General features: G+C 40.8%; 2 protein-coding genes across 3 annotated transcripts in view; both read left to right on the forward strand.

Moving 5' to 3' along the window:
- Positions 1 to 23,936, forward strand: part of YIPF1 (Yip1 domain family member 1) — a 370,444-nt gene that overhangs the window by 193,585 nt on the left and 152,923 nt on the right. The window lies entirely within an intron of this gene.
- The window catches only part of GLIS1 (GLIS family zinc finger 1), a 206,110-nt gene that overhangs the window by 157,362 nt on the left and 24,812 nt on the right, over positions 1 to 23,936 (forward strand). The window contains exons 4-7 of one of the 2 annotated variants that reach the window (XM_074833182.1): positions 6,706 to 6,867; positions 10,277 to 10,387; positions 14,197 to 14,329; positions 22,557 to 22,707. In XM_074833182.1, the coding sequence (XP_074689283.1) occupies positions 6,706 to 6,867; positions 10,277 to 10,387; positions 14,197 to 14,329; positions 22,557 to 22,707 (557 nt within the window). The remainder of the gene's footprint in view (positions 1 to 6,705; positions 6,868 to 10,276; positions 10,388 to 14,196; positions 14,330 to 22,556; positions 22,708 to 23,936) is intronic. The other variant, XM_074833183.1, reaches the window with a different exon arrangement.

Below are 23,936 nucleotides of genomic sequence, written 5' to 3' on the forward strand. Positions count from 1 at the left end.
AAGCAAAATCTAGGCTGCCTCTGTAGTCAGGGGAGAGGTACAGGCACCTATGGAGCAGGATGCCTCCCACTGGGCTCTCTTGGCTGCCGACCTCATGCTGGGCAGAGCTGCTGTTCCCCAGGGACTCGGGGAGCTCAAACAATGAGGCTGTTCATTTTTTAGAGAGTACAGTGAGAGCAGAGGAATCCCATCTCAGGGGATGTTGGCAGGCAGGTGGTTGGATTTTGCAGTCAGAGAAGTCTATTTGCGTGTGGAAATCACCTCGCATATGGAATCAGACTTGGTTGCTGTTGAAAGCCTCATGACTTAAATGAGTCTGTTGTTACACCCTGCGTGGGCCTGGTCTGCATTCCTCGCGCACCCATAACTCCTGGTACTGCCAGAGGGGGGTTCAGGAATGTGGACTTAGGGGCTTATAAAATTCATAAAATTGATATAAAAGAGACAGCCCAAAGTCCTGTTTAATTCAGTGACGTATGCTGATCAAACACCTCCTCCGGGATTTTCACTGTATTAGTATTTCCCAGTTTCATGTTAATTAGGAAATATGCAACCTGCCTAACAGCATAAAGAAAAATGAACTGCTGGTGTACAATATGTTGATGTCAAATGGTTGGCTGTAATTACCCTAAAACCCAACAACATGAAGGATGTATTGGATCTATCCTGTGGCTTACTTTTCTAGATTTTTTCTTTTTTTCTGTTCTGAACCTTTTTACCTTTTCTTCTCCTACACACCACCAATTGTACAATAGTCTGGCTAATGCCCTAAATACTTTTTTGTAATACAAATAATAAAACAAGCACAAGCAATTTTTCCCAGGACTCAAATGAAATATCACGTAGAAGTGTCAGCTTGCAAACGTAAATTGTTCAGACTTCAAAAAAATCCAAACATAGAAATTGGCAGGTCCTTTTTCTGTTACAGGTATCTTCCATTGTTTTGTTACCACAAAGGGAAAAAAGCGGCTTCTAACAATTTATCTGTAAATTTAAATCTGGTTATGTGAACTGGGATTCTTTAGGAAGTTGAGAGTTCAGGGATGTGTTTTATGTACACAGTTCTGCTGAGTTTAATAAAACTCCTTGTGTGAGTCATATTACTCATGCGCAAGTATTTGCAGGATCAGGGCTTTACATGGTAGCTACAATAGATAATTAAAAATTAATCCAATCAGGAGTTAGCTAGAAAAAAAAAAAAAGCACCAAATCAGGTATTTTGATTGTTGTGTTGGGTGGAATAGCTCATGTGCTTAAGTTACTGACATTCATAACGGTTTGGAGCTCGTGTGCCTCCTGCCATGTCCCCAACATTAGACCCAATGTGCTATAAAACATTGATGCTATTTAAAGAGTGGTGTGACTATTTCCTCCCCTCCAGAAGGGATATGTATCCTCACAGGATCCTTTTTCTCATAACATATTTTTCAATAAAATTGTCCCAATTTTGTAATCTGTTGGGAAGAAAGAACATTTCACAATGTTCATAAGGCCTGTAGATGTTTTGACCAGACATAAGATTTCCTATTGATAGTCTTAAATGCTTTGGAATGAAATGTTTTGGGTTTTCCATCTGTAGGCTGTCTGAGATGTCAGCAGCCAATATGACCTGCTCTTTCCCTTTTAGGTCTATAAATAAAAGCCAGCTTGTTTAACTGATCTTGCAGCAGAGAGCAGAGGTGTATATTAATGAGCTTTCTCTAATGGCACACTGGACCTATTTAGCACTATAACTGTGAAGGCTTCTCTTTTTCAGTCATAACTCATTTCCTAAGAAAATGTCAGTTACTGCTTCACCTTATGGTCTGAGCTGTTTAGTTTATAGTTTATTTCTTCTGATCTGTACCACTGACAGATATTCTAGACATGACTGTGATTAAATATGCTTATGAAAATGGTAAACATTTGATAATATAAACCCTGTTGGGAATATGCTGTTATTTCTGCATGGCAGCATTCTCAGGTGCATTCAAAGTATAATGTGGAAGCAAAGAAAAAACATTTTAAGCAATTACAGTTATTAGATTAAATTGTTTTATTAGGAAAATTGTGATGTGTTTAGATCACTGTGAGATAGTTTAGTGTTTTCATAAATACGCCTTTTAAATGCATGATACTGTAGCAGTTACACTCCAGTGAGATTTTAGTGTAAAATAAAGATAGCATATGTATTACCATATGGTAGTGAACTAATTTATTCCTGTAAATTTCTGCAACATATTTTTTCCTGGTAGAAGCCCTATTCTAAAAGCGCAGTAGTTATAAAATCCAATAATTGCATCATGCTATTTACTGTAATCATGTGGCATTGTTTTGTGTCAGTGCTCAGATGTGTGCAGTATAGCAGTGTCTGAAGCACACATTAACAGTCTCACAATAAAGACAAAAGTAGTAATTGCAATATAATTATTATTTTTATTGATGAACTTGTTTAAGAGCTCTGTTGACATTTACAGACTTGGAGGATCATGCAGCGTTTGTTACAGTTATCCCAGGCATCAAACGTCAACAAAATGTTTAAGATTGTAGGATTAAGCAGTGACAGATTGGGGCCAGATGTCTGGGAGATACTGTAAGTAGCCTTCTCAGTTGATCAAATAGCTCTTACCATCCTAAAGCCCTTTGGAAATTGAACATTTGTTCTTTGTAGTTGAAGCTGAGACACTTGTGGGATTGATGGATCTTCCTGGAGATTTATTTGAAAAGGAGAATGAGCACCCCATTTTTCCAGGAGTAGTTTTATTTAGTTTATGTATAAATATAAACACACTCTGAGTAGCAAGGGTAGGTGGAAGGGTTAAAAGTGCTGGTGAGTAGCAATGAAGCCCAAGAATTACCTTACAAAGTCATCCGAACACGGTTTCCTTAGCAACCCAGGTGAAGTTATCTTGTCCTTGTACAACTGTACAGATGAGACACTTCCACTTTAGGGAAGCAGTGCTGTTTCCACATGTGGACTTGTAGGGAAAAACTGCAAGGGACACAGTCAGTAGATCCAGCAAGAAATAAGTGTGTTGAAATAGGTTTTCCTGGAGTTCTTTGAAATGGAGACCTTTCTGCAGCTCGGAGTGGATTCTTTCAGCCCCATGTTTCTCAGCAATTTGCACCAACTCCTTTCCTTCCTCCCTCCCTCTCAGGCCTTTCACCTTTGTGCATCACCTTCCCCTCTTCTCATCACTTGCCAGCAAGGTTCTTGCCCCCACTCCTTTTCCATTGATTTTCTTCCTGTTTAGCCAACCCTACCTTTAGCAACCCTGCCTCCTTGAAAATATGAGTGCTGGAGACATATCATTCTCTTTGCTGGTGTATTTTTCCACCTTACATGTTTAGACTGAATTGATCACAGCATTGTGACTGTCCCACTATCTGTTACCCAGCTTAACAGAGCTGGATAATATAAGTAATATAAATTAGGAAATAATAATATAAATAAGAAAAGCCCTTAAGGTCCAAGCATATGTGGTAATGGAGGAACCTTAGTGCTGAAGGCATTAGACCTTTGGATTATATGTTAGTACCAAAAAAAGGCTGTTGACCACAGTAAAAGGATAATAAACCCATATTTGTTTGAGTGTTGCTGTTTACATTGTAGCACTGAGCATTTATGGTAGGGCCTGTTCCTTCTCTTCCTGAAATCTCAATCTAGCAAACTCTTAAACATATGTGCTTTCATATGTTTCAAATTAAGCTTGGGTTTAGATGTTTTAGGACATTTGCCATTGGAATTTTTGCTACTGACATCAATGAGAATGGAGCTGGACCTTTAATTAGTTTGGATTATTCTGCATACTTTCCAACTTTGCATTAGGCTGTAGATACGGAGCTGAAGACTGGTAATCCATTAGAAAAACATTCTGAGGGTCAAGATCTTCCCTTCATGACTGAATAGCTGAGAAATTACTTCTGAGACCTAACAGGTCTTCTAGGCCTGAGATAACATGGAGACAAGAAGGATCTTGTGCAGTGTCACTGGAGTGATTCTGGTGCCAGAGGGGTATGAAGTGTCCCAAAGACCCAATAACAAGGAGTGTTACTTCATGTCCTTCTGGGCTGGGCTTTTTGATGTGAGAACCAGAAACGCCTTCAGAGAGGGGAGTGGAGCACATAGAAAGGACTCGTGACAGTCAGGGGAGAATCTGCTCAGGTAGCGGGGAAGGAATGGCACACATGGGGGGACAGCATGAACAACTGAAGGGAAAAGCTTGGTCTTGCTGCTCACCTGGGATTAAGGTGAATGAGGCTGCAGAGCTGAGCTGCAAAATAATTTTGTAGAATCTGGGTCTGATTCTCACCCTACCTTGTGGGTTTATATTGGTGAGTAAAACTGAGAAGAGCTGGTCTGTTGAACTGAAAATGAAAGGGATATTAGTTCAAAGGGGATGACACGACACTGTGGGCACAACACAAATCAAAGAAGACAGAGGAGAGGAAGGGAGAGGAAGGGTGGCGAGGGAAGAGGGAGATGGAGAGGGAGAGGAAGCCTGGGAACAAAGTGCAAACAGATGATCTTTAGGACCTCAGAACATTAACCCCATTTGCCAGAGACTGGCTTTATGGAATGTCTTACGAGAACTATGGATTTGCCAAACTCTGCTTTATTTTTCACGGACTTCAGCATATTTGCACATTTCAGATTGCTTCGTTCTGAATCCTTGCCAGATTTTTAGTGGTGATTAAGAAGAAAGTTTGTTTCTTTTTAAGCCTTGGTGGCTTGGTCACTTCCAAAACTCCCCCGCCTCCCTCAAGTGTTCAGAGGGGAGTCATGGCCAAAGAAACTTCTGAAGCTGTAGACTGCATGTCTGCAGGTGACTGTGAATCGACCATGATAGTTGTGATGGAGCAAGGTGGAAATACATACATATTAGATAGTTGTCTGCACATATAGACCCAAATATGCCATTCAGACAGATTAAATATCTGCCCAGGGAGTGAAATATTTAGGGCAGTAAAAGCCACAGTGATCCTTTCATATAGAGTGGCGGAGAAAGGCAGAAATTTGCAGTCTGCCAGGAAACCCTCTGTGTGGTTGCCTGTGTGTTGGAGCGCACTGGTGTGCTTAATCTGTAGCGTGCAGAGCCGATCTGCATCCAAAGACACAACACTGCCTGCAAAATGAAGTGCTAGCTTGAGAGTCCAGATCACTTAGTTCACTGTGTTGAGATGCTTAAAACACACTGGTCTGAGCAGGATGTGACGGACCTTTGTCCTTCAATAGTTGAAATTGCCTTTGTCAGGCACCAGATCAGGTGCCTCCGGTTTACAGCACATTCCAGGTTCCATCTGCATCTGCTTTTCTTTCCTATCCCTTGGCCTGCAGTGCTGGATGCAACAGCTGCGTTGGAAGTTTACATGCACCAATGTATGTAAGAGGTGTGTGCGTAACAAATAGAATGTGACAGAGATCGGCAAGACTGTAGTTTCTGTGGTGCCATCTGAAGAACCACAGGTAGTGAATGAAAAGCTGCAGAACAAAATCCTGACTCAGCAGAAGGAATTGACAGAGCACTCACTAATTTTGTGAGGGTCAGGATTACACTCTTTATGAGAAAGAATCATACAAAAAAATCTGGCTTCCAGAAATAATGGTTTTAAGACACACCTACCTTCTTTCAAAATTGTTGTTAGTGTTGATATGAAGGTGAATTGGGTTGTGTTTCTCAAATCCATTCTTTGAGGTCTTGCATCAGAGGAGCCAGGGTTTATCTGTATAGAGACACTAGATCTGCAGTGCCATGAAGCAGCAGTGTGAAGTGGGCAAGTATATGCACACCACCACACGTGAGTAGGTGTGCACAGAAGTATTTGCACACACATGTAAGTATCTGAGTGCACTTTATGGATTTACTGGTGCATGAATGTGCATATGCAGGTTTTTGTGCTCACCTGAGTTAGTTGCTGAAGCCTGTCTTACAGACAGTGCATCCACTGCAGTCGCCTGTTGTCTGTAACACTGAAACTTATCAGTGAGCAATGCAGAACACCCTTCCCTTGGCCTAATAGCTGGAAAATTTAATTATTTATTTATTCAGATTGAATTTGAAACAGTGACTTTTGTTATGAATGCTATGCAGCATTTTATTACTGAGTTCTCTAATGAAACGGGTGCTTAAGAAGTCAGAATTGCTCAGGTTACTGGTTGTATAAATGCTGAGACCAGATCTGAATGATACGGCTACTAAAGAAAAGGGTGCAGAATAACAGCAGAGTTCCTTTGGACTGATCTTCAAATGGATCAGGTCTTCTTGTAATAGTCCGTGCTCATCTGCTCCAGTGTATACTATTTCAGACATCTGAAACCAGGTTTTTACCTGCCACAAATAGCTTCTCTTGCTCTCTGTCAGTAGCAGCTAATTGTTATTGCCCACAGTGGTTCCTGTGCCAATTAACAGCTAAGGGAACTCATCAGAACACTTGTTCATTCTTCAATTTTTCTGTTCTGACACCATGTCTTTAAGCATTCAGTACTTCAGACAGAACGTGTGAGATATTTATAACCCTTGTATTATTACTGAGCTACACACCATGTCTTCAGTGACAGATTAAATGAACAGCACAAAATGTTGTGTTTCATCCATAGATTTCAACAGATGTTTGAATGTTGGTTGATTTATTGCATGTCCAACTTGGATCTTACACTGTTCTCATTGTGGCTGCACATGGTTTATTTAATAGTAATTTACAATGATTTTTTATGACGTTTTTCAGTTTGAAGGGTGCAACAAGGCATTTTCTAGGCTTGAGAACCTTAAGATTCACCTCCGGAGTCATACTGGGGAGAAGCCATACCTGTGTCAGCATCCTGGCTGCCAGAAAGCTTTCAGCAATTCCAGCGACCGGGCAAAGCATCAGCGAACACACCTGGATACCGTAAGCATGATTTCATAGAGCGGGTTGCACTGAGTTTTCCAACGGTCCTTGTACACAAACTGTTCTGCAACTGGAGGCTGACTTTTCCTTTTCACAAGGAGCGTCTCGGAAAACTCAGCTATAGGCAACTGTACTTCTGTTTTGAATTGTGTGTGCTTTGAGAAATGAAAAAGTCTTGATCACAGAAAGGCAAATTCAGCTATCTTACTCATGCTGAGGAGTAAGTTTCTCAAGAATAGGTTACACAGGAATAAGTTACTCAGCAAACTCTCCCATTGTTCTTGTTCCAGTAAGAGGAAGCAGCAGTAGAATAAGGTATAGTATGAGTGAAAGCTGAGTCATTGCTGCTGTATGAAATGTGTGTCATTGTCTTGCTTCCTATCCTGTGTTGCTTCAATAAAGTCTGTTCTGAATGAATGCAGAAGCAGTTCAGACAGTGGAAGGTAAATGCATCTCGGTTTTGGGCATAATTTTGTAAAGGTAAAAATACATCTGTCATAACCATATGAAATTTTTTAAGTACCCACCATCAGAGTTAACAAATTCTTTTCTTATGTACAGTTGGTAGATTCTGGCTCAACCCTACAAGTCTTCTCACTTGTCTTGCAGAGAAGTTGGGAGCCTATCTAGTGTCTTAGGCTCCGATAAAATTATATCACCATATTATGGGGAAAGAAAGTAAGTAGACAACTTTGTAGACCAGTTAGGTCCTCAGCATAAAGCTTGTAAAGAATAACAGGCAGAGTTGTTCCTTTGTCTTTTTCAAAGAAGTGAATATACGGTTTAATGTTTGGCCAAGTGTTTATGGGGCAGAACTTTTGAGTTTAATTGATATTTACTTTTTAAGCAGTTACACATTTCAGACAGTGCAGCATTAAGGAATGTCTAATGTACATTATGCCTTGCAAAAACAAACAAGTAAGAGAAGCGAGTCAGTCACATTTTCCAAACCAAAGCACACTTACAATAACAATGTTTTATTTATTTGAAAGTCAACCTGAGATATTTGAATTTGTAATTAGTTCTAAAATGTGTCTCTTTTGAAAGTGGGTATATTAAATTGGGTGCTGGTTTTGAAATTTAACTGCTTGAATCTAATAGATATATTTTTTATTAGCCAAAGTCACAAATGGAATGACATTTACTAGTTTTGAAAAAGAATTCAAATGGTTACTAAAATAAGCAGAAATTCTTGTATCTGTTGATCTGTGCATTATTGAAGAAAAATCTCTTAACTTTCTATTTTCTTTTCTTCTCCCTTTATCTGTGTCTTTATTATATGAAATGCTCATAAATCAGGAAAAAGGTACAGTAATCATTTTCTACTAACTTTCTTAAATGTCTAAAAATATTCTCCATGCTATTCTGTTGCAGGTTCTTTAAAACTGCTGCTGTAGTCCTACAACACAGTAACTAACTTCCACTTACCTGGTTTAATTGAAGTCCGATGGTTTAGCTTAGTGTATTGTGTGCTTATGTGAACCTGAAAAATAACAGAGCTACAGGATGGAGCTACTGTAAAGACTGCCCGTTACATTAGCTCAGTGGACAAAATAACTGCCTGGAATGTCAAAACAAATAGCCATGAACCTTTTTAAGGGCAGTCAAATTTTCATCTAGTTTCCCTATCACTCAGTTGAATGATGCTATCACTAATTTGAATGACATCAGTGATTTGAAAAATACTCTGCTAGTTTTTCTGCTAAGGGATTTGTTAAAGTTTTCCATAGTTTTTCCTCAGGTGTCAGTTCTCTGTGTTCCAGACACTCTCAATAAATCTGCTTTGCCCTGTAACTTTCTGGGTAGGTGCTGTGTTAGCCTGTAAGGTCATGAATTGGTGAATGATTCTATTATTCCTTGAGAAATTTCCTGCAGGCTGGACAGAACAGTAATACTTATCCTCTGGAGGTACTTACAGAAAAGGGGTTTATATAGACTGCTTATTCCTTATTGAGTGCATTTGGAATTGGTTTTAAAGCTTCTCAATGTAGGTCACTCCATCATTTATATTCTCCAAACGGAGAATCTGTAAATCATTTCAGAGACTTACTGGTGAATGCTAGTTTGATAGAATCTCTACTAAATCATCTGGAAGTAGATCCTTCTTCTAGGTAGGAGCCGAACAAAGGGAGCGTATCTGTCCTTGTGGTAAAAAGGGCATATCATCACTCCTCCAGGAGCACAGCAACTTCTTTAAAGGACCTCAGTCACTTCTCCCAAAAACAGTGGGGTTTTTTCCCTTATGTGCATCCTCCTTCTGAAACCAAAGGGGATTAAAGAATGGAACACTGAGGTCATGACAAACCAGTTTTCTCCCTCTGGGAAGACACCAAAAGGACTTACTAGTCCAAGTGAGAAGGCTAAGGTAATGTTGACAGATGAGGCAAGAAAACAGAGAAAAAAGGAATGTTTCACTCAACTTCAAAACTTTGTGAGCTTTGACATGCAGCACTATTTTGCTATCACTTAAGTCCGTGGTTACTTAATAACAAGTGCCAGAGTCCCTTTGTTCAACTTGGTAATTGCATATTCGTTTGGAGGTTGTACTATAACAGAGAGATAGTGTTTCATTTGTTGGGAGTAGGCATAACTAAGAGAAGAGCTTGGTGAGGCTTTCAGTCATTGGGACTCAGAATTGGCGGTTAAATCAGAGCATCCTTTTTTTTTTTTTTTTTTAATTTTCCTATGAGAAGAGTGTACTGGAACTGCTTGCCCAGACCCAGATGGTTTTCCCAAGAAAGAGTGCCACATAGAAGTGGCAAGCTCCGCCACACACCAGAATCAGCTGGAAAGATCTTCCCAACAAAATCAACAATAGTGGATTTTTCTTTATTTATTGATTTGCTCAGATGTTAATGTTTGATGTAGGTTGTTTGGTTAGGAGTTATAAAAAGAAAGATATTGCTTTTGTTACTCAAAACAGGAACAAGGTATGAAGGAAACCAAATGCCACAAGTTTTGCTCTGCTGCATATGGAACAGTTGTTGTAAAAACTATGTAAATCAGAACTCAAAACCAGAGCTTCTATATTTATAATTATACTGGGTGATCTCATGATCATTTTGTCTACTGTAAAGGCTAGAAAAAAAGTAATGCTCTCAAAACCCATCCAGTTACACCTCATTAGCATTTAATTCAGCCCAGTAATCAACACCCAACATGACAGAGTATAGATGTGTCAAGTGCTTGCACGGAGTGCAAAATCAGAGCGATCAATGCAGTTCTTCTCCTTGCATCATGTCTGGCTTGTGTACATAGCAGAGACTGAGCAAATCTGGAAACAGCAAACAGAGCAAACAGCTCAGGCTTAACACCTTGTATCACAGAAACAGCCGTCCTTCAGCGCTCTGTATGCTGGTTGTAGCGATGCAGAGGAATATGAAATCTTTTCCATTTCTGACATTTACAGAAACCCTATGCCTGTCAGATTCCTGGCTGCTCCAAACGCTACACGGACCCCAGCTCTCTGCGCAAACATGTGAAAGCTCATTCAGCCAAAGAACAACAGGTGCGTAAGAAGGTAAGACCCACTAGGCAAAAAGTGACACATCTCCAGATCTCCTCGACACAGTTATTTTTAATTTACCTTTAGTTTATGTGTTTACAAATTGGAGTTCTTCTGCAATATCACTGGAAGAAAACTTAAGTTGAGCTAATTTTCCTGTTGGTTTTTAATCACTATTGTTAACCAGTCCACTCTATAGTTTTAGACTTTCCAGGCTACCACCCTGTAATTTCAGTTTGCCCCACACTTTCTCTCCAAGCATTTCTTTCCTGTTCATCTTTCATACACAAGCCCAAATTCTGCTGTCATTCACATAAAATGTTCATGCACTGAGTCTCTGCAATCAGCTAGTAAATACATGTGGGCAGATCATCTAAAACACAAATGAAACCAAGCCAGGATACTGTGGAAATGTCAGGAATGAAGGACTTGTAATAGATGAGAATGAAACCCCCCACTTTTCCCACCACATCTGTATTTTAAATGCATTTATAAATCATTCCAAACCCAGACTGCTAGTTATGTTTTCACTACTATTAGATTCAAATAAGTATTTTGGTTTCTGTGGGCTAAATCCTGAACTCATTATTAAATGGGGATGCTTACAGGCACCAGCCCAGGATCAGAGACTTGTTTATTACACATTTGTACACACAGTTTGTAAAAAGATGATTGGGACCCCACAGAGCTGGCCTGTGACAGAACAGACCATGACCATACGTCAGGCCCAGGAGTGGAGGGGAATGCAAACCTTAGCAAGCAATTGCATTTAGTTCAATAAGCAGCAATGACGTCTTCCCCCAGCTGCCTTGCCACTGCCAAGAGCATCACAAATGAGACAGCAAGTCATGTTTAAAGGATGGAGGACAGAGCAGAAATGACAGCCTGGCAAGATAGAGCTAGGGAGCAGCTAGTTTGGAAAAGTGTCAAAGGTAAGAACTAGAAGTACTGTAGAGCAAAGAGAGGAACATGTAGAGAGACGAGACAATAGCAGAACACAGGTGATCTTAGTTGCAGAATTTGGGATGAGCCGTGGAGGAGTGAGATGAATATCAAAAAGACCTAATTCTCCTGCTTGATTACAACTGTGATGACATCACACTGATTTGTGCTGTGTCAGCCATGCCCCCTGTCTTACACCCCTTCCCTCCTCCTGCTTCTCAGCATGAATTATATCCCCTACATTTTTCACTTGGCTAGATTTACCAATCTGAATTTATGGTCCCCTTTCCTAGGACAGTTGTCTGTGCCCCAGTTCCTCCCGTAGCCCTTCTCTGCATCAGGTGCATGCCATCTGAGTAACAGTTTCTAGAGTATCAGTGCCCAGAGTTGTGCACACCATTTCAAATAGTAAGTCAAGAAACACTCGTTACATGTGGAGCTTTGTGCCTGGGAGTAACCTAGCATCCATCCAGATGTTCACAGAATCAAGCTGTTGTCTCTGCATATATCAGGTCCAGTCAGAACTCTTATTTAGCAGGACTGGAAAGGACCACCTAGTTTTCAAGCCCAATTTTGTCTTATCAGCCCATGTGGTTTCGCTACAGCTCTCTAGAAGGTTCCACAGGGTGTGCTGTACACATGCCTCCCACACTACAGATCACAATATTCCCAACGCTTCCCTACAACAACCTTTAGGTCTTAATGAGAGTAAAAGTCAGAAAGCCATAGCAGTAATTGGCCCCAGAAGGAGGTTGACTGTGGCACCAAAGTCTTTTGCAATAGCAAGAGCTTTGTGACAGCAAGATTTTGTTTCATGAAATTCTCAGCTGATTATGGAAAGCAACCACGCTCCCTATTTCAAAGAAAAGAACCACCCCAACTTTCCTTCCTGACATACTTCTTGGGGGAAGGAAGGAGGAAATTATTTCCCAATACCAAACATGGGTATTGTTTGTTCAGCTCCATGTACTGGGCTGAATGCATTACCTTGTTAACATCCTTTACCTCTGGGCAAAGGAACAGTCCCCACTGTTACACCCTGTCACCTGCCGAGGCCTATTTCCACTTCTACGGAGTAAGGTGGGAAAAAAAACTAAATCCAAACTTTGCATTAAGGGGCACAAAGTAATTCCTGCATAAGCAGCAGGATGACTTAAGCATAGAATCAATCCAGGACAAATGGGGTACATACAAATTTCAAGCTTGAGCTGCTTGGATGTACCAAGACGTCAAATATCCAGGGTTTCATATCTCTTAATCTCTAAATCCCCTAGGAATTTTCCTGCATGCATATACATACCCTCCCATAGACTTATCAAGTCTATCTTAAAATAATGTTAGTTCCTTGCCTCCCACACCTTATTTGGTAGACCAGTCCAAATCTGCACTCCTCCAGTGGTTTGAAATCATCTTCAGATTTCCTGTCTCATTTATCCATGATAACTTTATGAATACTTGATCCTGTGTCTTTTTTCCTTGAATTTAAAAGGCATCTGAAAAAGCAGCAGATTTAAAGAGCATTTTGATCAGACTCTCTTAAAAAGGACCAAAGCAAATCTGACTCATAAAGAAATAATAAAACACCCCAAATATTTCAGTTAAATGTATTATAGGAAAATAAAAAACTTTCACAACTAAGTAAACCTCAGTGTTATTGAAATGGCGACAGCCTACTTTGGAAAAAAGGGGAAAAGACTGTTTATACTCACTTGCTCATTTTTGGTTATAACTCGGCAAAGGCAATTGTCTGTTGGTACCTGCTTCCCAGGAGTTCTGAGTGGAAATGACTTACCCAAGAAAGAAAAATTAACAGGCTGCTCTGCCCACATGTCTTGGTTGAGATACGCTACCAAAATGTGCCATCTGTGATATAAAATAAACTGCCTGAGCTTAGCCTTACATCAAAGGAATCCTGAATATTTAGATCATAGCCTAGAAGATGACTGCAGTGGTAATATTTGGTTATTCTGAAAGGCTTTACAAGAACAAAATAGGAGAAAGTTAGCTGTTAATTTAGTAGTAGTTTAAGTTTAATTGGCTGCAGATGCACTTTGTGATCCAAATGTTAGATGTTTATCTTGAACCAACAAATGGCTGTATAGCAGAATTCTAAATAGGTTTGCCTGGACCTTTTATTTAGCATAACCAAACCCCAGGGAGATTGGTATGCAAAACTGTAAATGTAAAGACAATAACTATTTATTAATGGCTATAGAATATGATGGCTGTTTGTGTAATGTGAGCACTATATTATGACAAAAGCTTGGCAACATCAGCATGTTTGAAAGAGAATTAGAAATGCTTTTCTTTCTTAATTCTCCTCTCCTGCTGTTTTTAATATGATCGACATTGTGGTTTTCAAGAGTTTGCTTCAGACACTTTTGCCAGAGCTTTAATTTACATGGAGAACAGCTGACATATCGGTGGTACCTCTTACACATTACTGACAGCGTATTATTCCACCCATTCTAATCTGATAAGCACAAACGCTTTTCTTTCCCTATCAAATGTATTTCCAAGTGTCACAGCTACAAGGTGATGCAATCCTTTTGCCACAGAGCCCAAGAAACTACAGAAAGCCTGAAAATATGCAGTTAAATTACTCAGGAAGGTTTGAAGAAACACAGGGTACATTATTTTCTGAAGCAAACTGATGTTGATTTAAGATTAACACACTTAACTTCTGCGCTTAAGAAAACCAAAATTATCTCTAATTAACAATACCAAGTAATAGATACCTCCTTAGTTACACCAAGTTCCTAAGAATGGCATTTTGTTCCTTCCTTCTATACATAATCTTTAAGCAAAGAGACATATGAATTTAATTAGAAGTAATTTGGTTTACTTTGAAATAAAATGTTTGTTTTATCCTCCTCTTGTAGCTAAATTCATGTACTGATATCGAACAAGATGTACTAAGTGAATGCTTAGCTATACAGCAACTCCACACATCTTCACAACACATTTTGGATGGGAAGTGTGGTAGATCTGTAGGTCATCATGATTTAATTACAGGTAAGAATACTTCTAATAAATGTGGTGCTAAATATGTCATATAATACAGGGTTTAAAACAGAAAAGCTTATGGGTCTGATTTGCCACTATGGAAGATACAAAAACCAAAACCAAACTAACAAATAAAATGAAATAATTTTGTGAGTTTTTTGCTAAGGCCTGACTTTTTTTTTTTCAGAGTTAGTCAGCCAGATAGCTCTTATTAATTTCATGTGAAGTGCGTAGCAGCCCTGCTGAAAATCAGCCTCTATCCATTTGTTCTCTTTTGAAAAGTTTGCCTTGGCTTCAGCAGAATGCAGGTGCATGAGCTTTGCTAAAGCCAAATGAGTGCTCTAGCAAAGACAAAGGCACACAGCAATAAGGTTTTCCAGCTCTTCAGGAGCTACAGAGAAGTTGATGAGGCTGTGTATTATCATGCACTATGTGATTATAACAAATAATATGATGATGTATGAACGGAGCAAAAGCTTGAATTTGAAATGTCAAACATGTTGTTTTAATTACCTTTTCTAGTATTTAATCTTTCTTTCATTCCTTCTTGTCTGTCTTGTCTGTCTGTCTTGTGGTTTGAACGAGAGCTGGCCCCTTTCAGGGACCTGAGACTGTCCTATACATTTTATAGGAAGTGAAAAAGATGTTTCCATTCCTTTTTGCTGAAAATAAGATCTAGATTCACAACTTCTGAACCGCGGTAGAGGATCCTGAATCAGGGATGTAGCAATCTCAGGTTCTTTGTTTAGCCACCAGAGAGAAAGAGAAACTCTCAAAGGCCATCAGTTTAACTGTTATCTGCCTCATCCTGTGAGGGCACCCATATTCCTCCATTGATTCTAGAGAATAGAGTGGGGAACCTTTCACTTAGCTGTTTTCACTCACAAATCTCTTTCTGTCCATGTAACTATTTAACCCTTTTTCTAATTTTCATATTTATTTTATTCTTGGCTTCAGCAACATCATGTATCAGTGAGTTGCAAAGCCCACACTTTTTTGAAAAAATACTGTTCTTGATTAATTTTACATGTGCGACTTTCAGATGATGTTTGGTGAGAAGAATATGCATATAGTCCCTTACTTGGTCTGCTTTGGTGGACCCTACTTTTGGATCTCTAACTCCATAATACCCATTTTGGGATGGGATAATTAACACTACGCACAAAATTCCACATTATGCCATTCACTTGATTTATAAATCGGCATTGTTGCATTTTCTTGTGTCATTCTCTGTCATGTTCCAGACTCATCCCAGTATCTTACTCGTTTTTAATGGCAGCTGCAAATTAGAAATGGGATGGATATATGGCAACATTTTCTATCTAGCACTTTGTACAGTCTAGAGAGTATCTCCAGAAAAAAGATGTAACAGATATTAATCCCTTTTTCATTCTATAATTGTTTAAATAATAATGCATACTAAATCAAATTTTGGACAGACTATTCCTAATTTTGGGGCAGGAATATGGTATCTATTATACCGCATGCCATGCCTCAGAGTGGACAGTTTGAATCACAGAATCATAGAATGGTTTGGGTTGGAAGGGACCTTAAAGATTGTCTAGTCCCAACCCCTCTGCCACGGGCAGGGACACCTTCCACTAGCCCAGGTTGCCCAAAGCCCCGTCCAACCTGGCCTTGAACCCTTCCAGGGAGGGGGCAGCCACAGCTTCTCTGGGCAACCTGTGTGCCAGTGTCTCACCACCCTCACAGGAAAGAATTTCTTCCTTATAGCTCATCTAAATCTACCCTCTTTCCATTTAAAATTGTTTAAAAAGCCCCTTTAAGTACTGGGAGGCCGCTCTAAGGTCTTCCCAGATCCTTCTCTTCTCCAGGCTGAACACCCCCAACTCTCTCAGCCTGTCCTCATAGGAGGAAGTCTTCAGATTGCAGAGCCAGAGCCAAGGTGAGACAGAAGGCAGGGATGCCATTTTTGAAGACTTTGCTTTCAAACTTGGTCAATATTAGAAAATGTTCAGTGCTATTAAAATCCAAAATTATTCATAAAATGATTTAGCTTAGAGCTAGTTTAATCTATCTTGATTTAAGTTATCCTCTTTCAGTTTTGCAGTGGAGGAGAGGCTTGACTTGGTATTACTAAATATGTTTTAAATCGATTTGGTAACTGAGTATAAGGTTTCCAGACAAACACTAGCTTGTTTCTGTTGAGGCTTGGAGAAATCCAATGGTAAACTGAGATTAGAAAACAAAAATGCTTGCTGCTAGTTCCCCTGCACCAAAGGAAGAGCTGATGCACTTCATGCTTTTTGCTTTGTAAGAACAAAATAATAAATTACTAGAAATTACTTAGGCAAGAATGTCCTGCTTTTTTTCTCAATTGAAATCTTAAAAATAAAAACAAAAAATGTATCCTGCTTTACAACTTCTATTCTTGTTTCTAGTTCAAGTTGCACTAAAATGTTGGAATGTAACTGGTGAACAAAATGGAGTAGAAAGGGAAATAACCCATCATTCTAACATTGTTCCCCTGGGAGTCTGCGTTCATGGTTTATATGTGGCTCCTCAAAGAGTGGCACAAAGCTAGAGGGACTCGGGGGGATTATTTCCATTCTCTGAACTCTGTCGTCTGAACTCTTAAGATCTGTGAGGGCAGCACATGGCCTCTGCTCTCCACCCTTGACAGTCTGGCATAGCTGAAGCATGGCTTGGCCTCTCGATTCCAGGCAGGACAGGAAAGACCAGTGACATTTCCCTCACAACAGGCTGCACTTAAGAACCTCAGAAATAGCCTCAGATTTCAAGTGACAGCAATAAAACAGGAAAAAAGTTATTAGCTTACAGATAAACAGACCATCCCTAAACTCTCAGTGTTATTTCTGAGAACCTCTTGTGAAATTAAGGATTTTATCCATCGGTAATACTGGCTTTCTCTGATATGATTTCTTTGCTGATTATATCAATCCATCACCAGGATGTTGTAAAAAACCTAGTAAATCTTCCCTGATACTTCTATCGGGTCACCCCATATGAGACCCCATCACATGCACAGTATGAAAAAGTGCCAGGGAAAATAAATCAAGATTTGAAAGACTGTCTTATGGTGAAACAGAAGTTGCTTCGTACTATGTGCAGTACAATGCCATAGGCAAAACTGCTCCTCTGTCATTATTTAGGGCATATAAGCTGAAGTGCTGATCCTTACAGAATTAAAGCATAAGGACATTCCTGCTGCCACCTATAGTCTGCAATGATCTCACATTTGCTTTTTCAAACAAGCAGAGGTAATATTTCTGGAGAAATCATCTATAATGCTCTATATAGGATATATATGGATAAACACAGTATATGACATCCTCTTGATTCCACTTGAAAATATGAAAATGGTCATGGTTTGAGGTTTTGTTTTGAGTTTGGAGCGTTTTTTCCATTTTTTTTTTTTTTCAAAGAAACCACATTATTAATGTGCAGAGCTCTGGGCTTTAGGGATCACTTGGATTCCTGGAGAGTTTCAGTTTTGTCTTTCTCCAAGTTAAAGCACATTTTAAATATGTCAGGGATGAAAGCGAATCACAGAAAAAATGAAATATTTAAAAAGCTCCCATCCCTTGTGTCCGACTTCAAAGCAGGTTTGTGCTTAGGTCTGGGTAAGACAGTGAGCAAACGAGTGTTTTGCAGTCAGAGGAACTCATTGTTTGCTTAGATCGTCCTCCTTTTTCCCTCTCATAACTGAGATGCTTCATGACTGCACACATTCAACTCTAGCTGTGCCCAAGAGCTCATATCACTCTCCCTGTGTCCATTTAGGTAATTCCACTCAGGCATTTTCTCTGGGCATGTTTTATTATTGTTTTTCTGGTCTCAGCATAAAGCTGAGGGGAAAAAACCCTGCTAGTCACAGATGCTCAGAGTCCTGTTTTGGCAACAGATGTTAAGGTTAAAGGCCAAGCCATTTAAAATATTGATTGATGACATATATTTACAAGCTAAGATGGTCAATGCGTGAAGAGGCCCAAGGTGCACAGTCCTGAAGTGGGTTGCACTTGCAGGAGTAGTCATTCATAACAGCTCCAAAGGTTTCTGTGTACTTCAGGTACTCAGAATATTATAGCTCGCTGCTGAAAAAAAAGGAAGTGAAACAGTAAAAGAAGTATTGAAAATTATACTGAGGCTGGAATAGCAACTGTTCACTCTCTCCTGATAAACAGTTCACTCTCTCCTGAAAAAACTACCACTGCCAATATTTCCTTCTAAAAGCACCATCTTTGGGCTTAACACCCATGAACATACCATTAGGCAGTCATGGAATCAGTGACAGCAGCTCCAGACTTTAAGTGTCTTAAGTCTGGAATAAAAATATGCATATCAAAACTTTTTACAGTCAAAATGAATTCCAGTAACAGCATAAATGGCTGATAGCTGATAGTATTCATAGTGCCTAGTGTAGTACACCCTGCACAGTGCCCATGACCAAAGGCCTGTCCCTCTGAAGGAAGTAAAGTTAATGTTCTGTTGGAGTGCCCTTGTTTTGCACTGTGTAAGATAAATAACTTTTAACTTTAAATAAGTACCAATTTGGTTCTCAGTGACTCAACAGAAATGACTAATGTCTCATTGCAGACTCACATGGAATCTCGTAGTAAATCCCATCTTCCATTGTGTGTGCCACATGGCCCTCGAAGCACTCTTAATTACAGGCAGACACCCCATGCAAGCAAAGCAAGTGAACAATAAGGTCGATCCTTTGTCTACGTTGGCTGGTGTTTCAGCTTTCTCACTATCCAGAAGCTTCAGGGGCGGACGCAGCCCTCATCCAAATGGTAGGCTGTGCAGTCTCAGAGCCTCACCACCAGGCCCACAAGCCGCGTCTGACGCCAGAGCAGCCCAGCCGCTCCCCCCGTTCCTCCCGCTAGCCCTGTGTCTGAGGGATACAGGCTGTACAAATCAGGACTCTGGGTTTGGTCTCATTTCCTTAGGAAGCAAAGCTTATGTCATCATTTTGCTTGCCTCTCTGTCCACATGTGTGTCAGTCCCCTTCCCCACAGTATTTTTTTAAATCCATTAGCCAAGCTCAACCACATTTGACAAACGCCTCAGAGATAATTGCGTTCTGACAAGTTTCATGAATACTGGCAGCTGGATACCAGAGAGTGGCACCCAAAATTAGTGTTCCCACTGCGGGAGAGGCAGGCAGGGCTCAGCTGTGACACATGCTGCTTGGCAGCAGGCAGCACACGTGTAGTGCCACATTTGTCAAAGTGTCACAGAGGATATGGGGACAGCTGGGTTTACCCTGACATGCCACAGCCCATGTTGCGGTAGGCTGCCGATCCAGCGATGCCGTGGAGAGGGGGTGTCAGTGCGAGGGGAGCCAGTGGCTTCTGGGGTGAGGCAGCACAAGCTGTGGTGTGGAAGGGAGGTCGGCGGAACAGGAGACACCACGTGTCAGACCAAGCGTGAGTGAGGGCGTTGTGGTAAATAAAGATGTAGGAAAAGGAAAACTCACTGATGAACAAACTCTACAAGCCTCAACACACATATGCTGCAAGCGGAGGCCTTTTCCAGAGAAGGTGTGATCAGTAAGTCAAAAGATGGATAAGCTCAGGGTGGATGGAAGAAGCTCTACTTCAAATAGGAGAGAAGATCCACAGCAGTACATCTTTTCAAGCCCAAGAGTGGGCAGTGTGCATCCACCCTGGTAGTTCCACAGCTGGGTAGACGCCTCTGCAAAGTGGTTGGGCGTGGAACTCAGGGGGACAGGGATTCCAGTTTCATTCGGTCTTCTAATGGGGTGGGTTTAAGTGCATAAGGTCATGCAGGGCTTGTCTCCTGAACATATCAATGTGTGGGGTGGGGTTTTTTAACATTTTCTTGCTTCTCTAGAGGGGCAAGATCATTGTAGGCACTCTGCTACTCTGTCTTTCCTCATCCACCTCAGAGAAAGACTTGAACTATCCTTAGCAGCTGAGACAGTGGAAGGGTCCAGGAAAGACCTCTTAAATATTCATGAGCTGTTCAGGGATGGGATTGTAAGATAAAACATCTGAGTGTGTTTACTGGCCACCACACTGCTAAAACTACCTTTTGAAGGTTTTTGATCTTTTTGGGTGAGTTATTGACAGGCCAGTAATAGTCTGCTACCCTTAGAAAGCATAAACATCTCCTTTTAGGTTCAGCAGTTTCCTCCAGGCTGTGCTGCCAATATACCTGAACTGCATGTTGTAGGAAATACAGCTGAAGTGTGAAATGACACTGTATAGTCAGGGTCAAATTGCTGTTTGGCTCATCTTCCAAGCCTGATAATGAATGTACGAACAGTAAGAATTTTGGGAAAGTGGAAACTATTGTATTATAAAATGGACTGAAGCAATCAGTAGAAAAACAACATTTTCACAGTGTAGCATCCTAGCTACTGACTTACTATTATCACAGGAGGCTTTGACAAATAAATCCTCGCATCACCTGAGAACATCTGACTTCTTAAAGCCCCCTTTGTCTGGCTTTCAGTGCAGAAAGCAAGTTGGTTTCACTGGCTGGTTGACAAATGTTCTGTCTAGTGGGAGACAGAGATGATGTGGTTCATTTCTGTTGCTTTAGATCTGTCAACAGCTGAGGACTCATTGTTCATGAGATGTCTTTGACTCATCTGAAGTCCCTGACAAAGGTGGCTGGAATCTTGCCTTAGTGGTTCTGCTCTTCAGTCGCACAGAAACAGATGCTGATGTTCAGCCATGTCCTATTCACCCAAAGGGCTGTCACACATTCCCCACGGCTCCGGATTTTCATGATGTTTTCTGCTTGTTCCATGTCACTGCGAGGGTTTGGGGAAGTACCATGCAGAACCCTGTCAGTGATAGTGAGACACATCGAAGCAGAGCTGACACACAGCTCTATCTTCCTGAATGTGTAGCTCTGCACACAAGGAGTGGGAGAGGAAAGGTGAATGCTACAGGAGGAGAGAAGGCAAAGAAACTAGGCCTCAGAGGGGGAGTGGGTTTTTCTGTGCTGTATAGCTGGACACTGTGGGAGCTGGAAAACTTCATTTGCTCCCCACAGACTTCAGAATAAAGTGGCTGCTCTAGTCCTCCTGTGTATGTGCAGAGTCCCTGGGAGCCATACCCTGGTGGGCCAAAACTCTGGGAGACATGCTGTGGGCAAGCTTTAAGAAGAGGAGGAGAAGGGCAGAGAAACTGAGAAGAGAAGGACTAGACTTTTCCAAGAATGGCACTTAGTAGAAGCCAGTCTTTTTTTTCCCCTGCCATAGGGTGGCGTTCACAAACTGTTCATGATGCCAGGCATCAAGCACTTCTGCAATCTCCCCTCTTTGCAGATGCCTGCCCTCAGTGCAGCCTTCTCATCAAAAGTCAGTGTCAAGGCCCTGACCCCCAGATAGCCTAGACTGTCTTAGTGCATGGCTTACTTTTCAGAAGGGAGAATATAAGAAAAAACTTAATCCCAGCATCTTAATCCAAGAGTCCCAGACAAAGCTTCTTCAACAAAGTATGTGCTTGAGGGCGTGATAGACACTTGACTATTGGTGTCTGACTGCCATGGTAGAGGAGAGTAGCTAGAGTCCTAAAAAAACAGAACAGAAACACTCCTCAGTACCTCTGTGTACTAGTAAACCTTTTGTTTTCATGGTCTCATTAAAAATTCTTCTCACTCCTCTTCACCTTTAATTTATTGGGATTTCATTTGTATCAATATGTGATATTTTTAAATGGCATAGGATGTCCAGCAGCATACTAATTGAAAGTCAACTTAAAAAGTTTTAAAGGAACAATGAAAAAAACCAAATCCTGGTCCCCTTACACAAACACAGTGCTCTGAGTTCAGTGTCTAATGGGATGTCGGTAAGGTATCATATACCACTCTGCTGTCAATTTGAGCTCCATCATTCTGCAAACAACGAGCACTGTGAGTTCTCACTCAGAAGTATGGTGAAGGCAAGGGGAGAGTCCTGCTAAGTCCTGCCAGCTGCTAGGAGGAGTGCTTACAGGTCTGCAGTCACAGCAAGGAAGAAATGGATCACCTAAGAGGGTTGGAGGGGAGATACATGTGTCAAAATACCTTGATGCAGCTTTGAGTGCTGTTCCAAGCACAGCAGTGTTCATTAACGTCCCCCTGGCAGTATGACTCCCCCAACAGAAGCGGGCTGCAGTGTGTTTGTGTCTCAGGGTCGGGTGGGGGATAGGGAAGGAGTTGGGGACTCTCAGGGACTTACTTGGATGCTTCTTTCCTTGCTTATTTTATTTTGCAAAATGATGTGTGTTCACAGGCATGTACAGTGGTTCCAGCGCTAACCATAACGGCCCCTCACCAGGTATTTTGCCACCTCCTCATGACATCCCTTCAAGACACCATCCACTCGACTCTGCCCTTTCCAGTCCACATCACCATCAGTCACCGTTGGAGAGTGCCAGGGAAGGGTATGTGTGTGAAAGATGCTTGGCCTCTGGCTGGCATGATAATGAATGATTAATTGTTTATTCTACTTTGCACGGATGATGTTCAAATGGAAAACACTGGCCCAAACTAAGCGATTTTGTTTGTTTTAGAATCATAGAATAATTTAGTTTTGAAGGGACCTCAGAAGATCGTGTCATCCATCCCCTGGGCAAAGGAGGGCAAACTTTGACATTACTGTCAGGTTGCTCAGGGCCTTGATCTTGTCTTCAACAAAGCACACTAAGATTTTTTTTCTTTGTAGCATGCAATTGCATTTAGATTTTTTTTTTTTTTAATTCTTCCTTGATGACTTCTTGTAGGTTTGGATATGTGCAGAGAACTTTTCTCAGCTAAAATGAGAAATCTCTCAAAGGGTAAAAACCCAAACTATGACTCACTCAGGAATAACGCAGTGTTTGCCTTAGTGATACTTATTTAGTGTCAGAGCGGCAGGCTTTCTCACTTCCTTGCTCTCTGATAAGATTTTCTGTAATACATTTCTCAGCAGCAGGCATTAACCAGTAAGTTCCTAATCAGGGAAGAGTGTATTATCCCACTGATTGTATAGCTTGCATTGCTACAGTATGGATTGCATTGCATTGCTACAGTGTCTGATATTTCTAAAGCACCGTTTGCTCGAGCTCGTAACATCTTCTCAACAGTAAAGAATCTCTGTAAACCACAAAATTGTGCTCTAATCTGTTTGCTCAGATTTTTTTTTGGTGCCTAGACTCATGCAAATTAAACATAAAACTTAAAAGATTTTCTTCCCAGCACTTTGGACAGGGAGGGGACTCTGATTTTGCTTCACAGATGGGAACTTGGGATAGAGAGAGAAAAAGAGATTATTTTTTCCTAACAATATGTCAGGGTTCTTTAGCAATTGAATGTAGTTTTCCCATCCTAGTCCAGTGACTGACCCATCCCTTCTTTTATATGGGTATAGGAAAGCCCAGAAAGCTTTTAATTGTATGCTTTAAGGAAAGGGCAGAAGGCAGAGTGTATGTGGCATGGAAAGGGCATAGTAAGGAAAAATTACACCTTGAGTAGTTGAAGAACAATCTGATTAAGGAAATTCAATTAGGAACAAGTTACTCGTTTTTTTCTTAATTGAGCGATGAATGCTGTAGCAAGCTTAGCTTCTATACCCAATTCCTCCTTCAGCCATCCCTTCTGACCTGTGCTAGTAGCAGGTGCCAGTGCCCCCTCT

Source organism: Strix aluco, chromosome 8 (genome assembly GCF_031877795.1).
Source record: "Strix aluco isolate bStrAlu1 chromosome 8, bStrAlu1.hap1, whole genome shotgun sequence".
In the NCBI taxonomy this organism is placed as follows: domain Eukaryota; kingdom Metazoa; phylum Chordata; class Aves; order Strigiformes; family Strigidae; genus Strix; species Strix aluco.